Consider the following 5576-nt stretch of genomic DNA (forward strand, 5'->3'; position numbering starts at 1 on the left):
AGCTAAGGTTTAATAATTGAATGGGCGTCCATGGATGCAAAGGGATTGGCTGGATGCGTAGGCGAGTAAACTATCCACGACCACGAGCTTTGGCGAGACGGATCAAAAAGTGGCCAAAACTACGAACCTTAGCTGGCTTTGATCACGATCCTTAACAGGGAGGAGTGTGGCGTCTATGGCATGATCCTTGGCAGGGAGGAGTGTGGTGGCTACGGCACGATCCTTGGCAGGGAGGAGTGGCGACTTCTGGAGAGAACGTTGAAACGGCTTCTGGAGTGAAACGTTGAAGCGAAACGGCTCCTGGAACGAAATGTTGAAGCGGCCTCTAGATCGAAACGTTGAAGCGGAGCGGCTTTTGGAGCGAAACGTTGAAGAGGCTCCTTCTGAGTTGTGTCCATGTCCGTCTGAGTTTTGGCAAGAACCTCCTGTCTCTCGTCCCGACGAAGAAGTGGTGGAAGCCCTGGTGATGACTGGAGGCGTCATGCTCGAAGAAATATTAGGAGTAGCGGCAGCTCTGGCTCTGGTAATAAGAGGCGTCACGTCATAGGGGATGCTTCCGGTGCTGCTGGTGCTGGTGGTAGAGGATGTAACGCCATGGGACGCGTTGACTGCGTTTGCGGATGGTACATTGGTGTTGGCCATTCCTTTTTTGCTCTCGTCCGATACGGCCACATACTCTATTTGCTTAGGGGTCTCTCCACAAAACTGAATTTTTAGGTTGCAAATTAGAGTTTATTCTATGATGCAATCCTGACCGTGAGAAGTACCCAGTCATCCTTTATTATCTCTGTAACATTTCTATGTCGATCTGCGGCAAGGCGGAGAACCTCCAGTCCCCAGGCGTAATTCCCCTGAATCAATCTTTTCCTGGACAATGCGCTTCACATCGTTGCATTCGTTGGTAGGATGATGAATAAACCTGTGATAGTGGCAATACTAGGGATTTGCCATTTGTTCCTCAGTTGGTAGGTTCCTAACAGGAGGAAGTTTGATGGCATCTTCTTGAATCCATACTTCCAGGAGTTCAATTATTTCCTCAATCGGGAACGGGAAGTTTGGAGCAGCATCTCCAGTTTCTTGTTGTTGCGCATGAATCTTAGCCGCGACCTTCCTGGGTGAAGCCGTCTGACGCACTGGTGTCACACGTTTGGGTTGTTGTTCCACTGCTGGAGATTTTCTATTTCTTCCTTCATTAGTGATTGACTGGAGGTTGGATATTTTATTGGAATGACGCATGCTTTCCTAAATGTCTTTACGTGCTTCTTCATTCTGGAACGGTTCGGATCGACTGAGTAAAGAAGCAGCAGATCTCTTAGAAGCTTCTGATGCAATATGGAATGATGCACATAATAAAATCACCTTTTCATTGCGAGGACCCTGATGAGAACGTGATAAATCCCACGAGTCTTCTTTCTGATCCTGAAGAAAAATCTCTTGATCTCCATGAGCAGACAAGTTAGGTTGGTGGATACCTTTCCATTCAGCGTGACCATAGGCTTCATCCTTCTCACTAGGAGTAGGAATATGAATCTTGGAAGAAAGACTACTACCATCAGCATTGATCCAAAATGAATTGTTGATGGCGTTTCCTCCAGAATGAACACGTGTTGATTCCTTTAATAGTTGATCCGTGAGCGCTTTCAAAAGCGTAAATACCATGTCCTGCGTCTTGACAATGGTAACTTGATTCCCGACAATATCATTCAGGATTTTCGTCAAATCGTGAATAGTTATTAAGTATCGAGAATCCATAGCCTCGACAAGGGTTTTGAATGAAAGAACGGATTCAGGGATAACATGTGAAGTATTTTCAGTGCTAGGAGAAGTAAAATTGGGATTGAGGGTTTCTGAACTAGAGCTGGCAACCGGGCGGGCCGGGGCTGGCCCGTTACGGGTTCTACGGGTTCGGATTAATACGGGTCGAAACCCGCGGGTGGAAATTCTTCGCGGGTTAGCATTTCTTCAACCCGTACCCGTAACGGGCTGAACTTGCGGGCTCACGGGTTAGCCCGCCCGTATGTCAGATCTGAAATGTCCGACAGAGTATTCACTGTTTTCTGGGCAAGACTGCTGCAACCTAACATAACATTCACATAACTCATTTCATATTTAGATTCATTTCAAATTTTCAATCAACAACAGATTCACTAGTGACACTATCAAAATTTAAAAATCTAGTGAAACAAAATGATAAAATTGAAAATCTTAACAAGTAGCAACTGTTTAATAGTAATACTAATACCATTATACCAGTTACACAGTCAGTCAGTCACAGTTACAATTACACAGTTCAACAAAGAAAAATACCCTTTGAGAATCGATACCGTAGTAACTAGTAATACCATTTTACCATACCATAGATCCTGCACAAAATATATATTGTGGTTAAACCAAAAACTGATAACTGTCCAAAAAAACATCTCCAATCTCTTTTCTATACAAAATTTGGAGACACTATGATAACTGTCTGTCCAAAAAACAATTTGTCCAAAAAACATTCTCATTTTCCATGTCTATCTTTGAGTTGCTCCAACTAATCATTATTATGAATCTGTAATTCCAAGCAAAAATAAATCAAAAAAAAAAAAGAAACAAGTCAGAATTTGCATATTTACCCCGCTTTATATTGAAGAAGTATGCAACTACGCATACTAATTAGACGCATAAGAACTTACTTCGCCATCCTCCAATGCCTCATCCTCCAATACACCAAGTTCAAATCCTAATACATCTTCTCCAATAAGCCCATTTTCCTCATCCAAATCTTCTTTTCCTACATGGATAAAAACCATCGAAGTTAAATATGAAATTTAGATATTCAACTAAATGCAATACAGGCACTTACCAACTCCAAGGTCCCAATCACGAGTTGTTATCACCGCCTCAGCATTTTCAGGTAATAAGGAACTCCGAAATCGATCAATTACCCTTCCGCCAATACTAAATGCAGATTCTGAAGCGACGGTTGAAATAGGAATTGACAAGATGTCCCCAGCCATTCTTGAAAGAACTGGAAATCGTTGCTCCTGGCCTTTCCAATACATTAGGATGTCGAATGATGGATTCCGTTGACAAGGATGTTTCTCACTAAGATATAGATCTAACTCTGACAAGTCAGATTGCAGATCACCACCACCATTTTCCTGTGCTGCAGCGTATTCCTGCATAAAACAAGAAAGAAGTTAGAAATGAGAGCAAAGTACTAGTTATCTTCTATAAGAACATAAAGTACAATAACTTCACAAACACACACAGATAAAACACAAAATAATACAAGATCACATGTACGTAATAAATAAGCTTCAAAATTACCTCGTACCACTCACTTCCTTGATGGGCAGAATTCCCATCGGTTTGAGTACCCAAATTCTGAGTTCCAATTCCAGAAGCTCTTGAAAAGATGCAATACTCATTATAAAGTTTTTTCATTTCATCACGCACATCATTAACTTTTCTTTCTAGTACTCTTACATCAGGATACAACTTGGAGTAAGCAAAGTTCAGATAATGAAGTTTATATCTAGGATCTAACACAAGTGCAATAGCCAATATAGGACTCAAGTTCGTCCAATAACTGTTAAATTTTTCTTGCATCTCTTTTACCATCTCCCTAATGTAATCAATATCATTTGTACTTTCTTTTTTGAGTAACACCTGAACTCGACAAACTCCTTCAAAATAAAGATTGGAAGTAGGATACTTACTACCAGAAAATAAAGTCGTGAGATCATAAAATGTCTTGAGAAACTTTGTGACAACTTCAATTTTCTCCCATTCTTCATCAGTTGGACAGTCTTCATAGTCTGGATCCACCTCCTTTAAATGAGCAAAAACAACTCTATAAACAAGACAGCTGTCCAACATGAGATAAGTTGAATTCCACCTGTATAAAACAACACCAAGTGAGTATACTATAAACATTAATACAATCTCTAACTGTATAAGTATAACAAAATAATAGTAGAAACCCACCTTGTGCTCACGTCTTGACGAATACCCCTTCTTGTTCTAGACATTCCTAAAGCATCAACAATGTCCAAGAATTTTTGTTTTCTTACTTGAGACTTCTTAAGGGACTTCACAGACTTTCTTATCTTAAGCACAGCTGGATCAATCTTCACAAGTCCATCTTTTACGATAAGAGCTAAGATGTGAGCACAACAACGCACATGAAAGTATTTTCCCTTGTTAAACAAGATCTTCTTCGCAACAAGTCTGCTTTGCATAATTCTAGCACAAGCTCCGTTATTTGCAGCGTTATCCAAGGTGATGTTGGATACTTTATCTTCAATTCCCCAATCTTCTATCATCGCAAATAGCATGGCAGAAAGATTTTCACCTATCAAAGAGTGGAATGGGTAAAAGTTAAAACTCCCAATTAAGTAATTTACTTGTATGAGGTGGTGGAAAATCTCAAGACTAAAGCAAATAAGCAATATATAAATATCACATGATAAAATAAAAGATGTCATGAATTAAGTGCTTAACCTGTATGAGGTGGTGGAAGTTCACAAAAATTCAGAAGATACTTCTTTAACTCCCAATTTTGATCAAGATAGTGCACAGTTAAGCTTATATACCCTGTAGTCGTAACAGAAGTCCACATGTCAGATGTTAGACACATCCTACCTGCAAGGATAAGTCAAATACATCAACAAATATTATGATAATCAATCACTCATACATACAAAAGTAAGAAACAAAACATGTCACCGAAATTTGAAATTCTGGACTGCAACATACCTGGAGCAAGTTTCAACATGTTTCGAATACCTTCTTTTCGTGTTTTATGTCTTTTGATAACATCAGCTTTCCCAGTATTCCTTGATATTGGTTTAGCATCCTCATTTAGATAAGCACATATATCCCTAAATTCTTTCCATTCCACCAACGAAAATGGGACGTTTCTTGCAATGAGTAATGTTGAAAGAAGATCCCGGAACTTCATTTGATCAAATTTGCGTACGCGGGTAGACTGGCCGTTCTTTGCAGATAACATCATCTGCCCTATGTCCTTAGACTGACGCTGAGGACACACATGCCTTCTCATAGATGAGGTTCCGCCTTTGCTGCTTTCATATTTATATCCAAATTTACAAGCCTTACACACTCCCTTCTCTGTTCCATCTTTCTCTTTAACGCGGTCAAAAAAGTCCCAAACATCAGATCTAAGTCGAGATTTCTTTGAATTGTTTCCTTTCTTTCCAATTGAAATAGCTGTAGGTGCACAACCAACAGTTGCAGAGACATTCTCAGAATCTACCATTTCAACATCGTCATCCTCACTACTCATAACATCGTTATACTGTTCTTGTACACTTGACATCCTAGAATAATGGAGCCACAAAGAATAGGTCAGACTCAAAAATCAGTACATTACTTTACTTACTTGTAGGAAATAAAGAAGCATACTACAATAAGTTAGATGCATTATATTTATGCCTAATGGTGAGCATAAGAACAAGCATTTACTTTCACAAACCCTCACCCTATCATATCTCAATTATAGAAAGCAAGTCAGAACATTTGAAATCAAAAATGTAACATTTGAAAAACTTTCATCTTCCAAATTCACA

At 39.6% G+C, this 5576-nt stretch overlaps 1 protein-coding gene across 1 annotated transcript; it reads right to left on the bottom strand.

The window, feature by feature from the left end:
• Positions 1–3213: 3213 nt before the first annotated feature.
• On the bottom strand, positions 3214–5326 carry LOC113330468 (zinc finger BED domain-containing protein RICESLEEPER 1-like). Its single transcript, XM_026577277.1, has 5 exons — positions 4861–5326; positions 4489–4629; positions 3973–4339; positions 3313–3883; positions 3214–3237 (listed from the first exon to the last, which is right to left on the bottom strand). Exons 1-5 carry the CDS (start codon positions 5324–5326, stop codon positions 3214–3216), a joined length of 1569 nt encoding a protein of 522 aa, XP_026433062.1.
• Between the last annotated feature and the right edge of the window lie 250 nt (positions 5327–5576).

This window comes from Papaver somniferum, unplaced genomic scaffold (assembly GCF_003573695.1).
Source record: "Papaver somniferum cultivar HN1 unplaced genomic scaffold, ASM357369v1 unplaced-scaffold_118, whole genome shotgun sequence".
Lineage (NCBI taxonomy): Eukaryota > Viridiplantae > Streptophyta > Magnoliopsida > Ranunculales > Papaveraceae > Papaver > Papaver somniferum.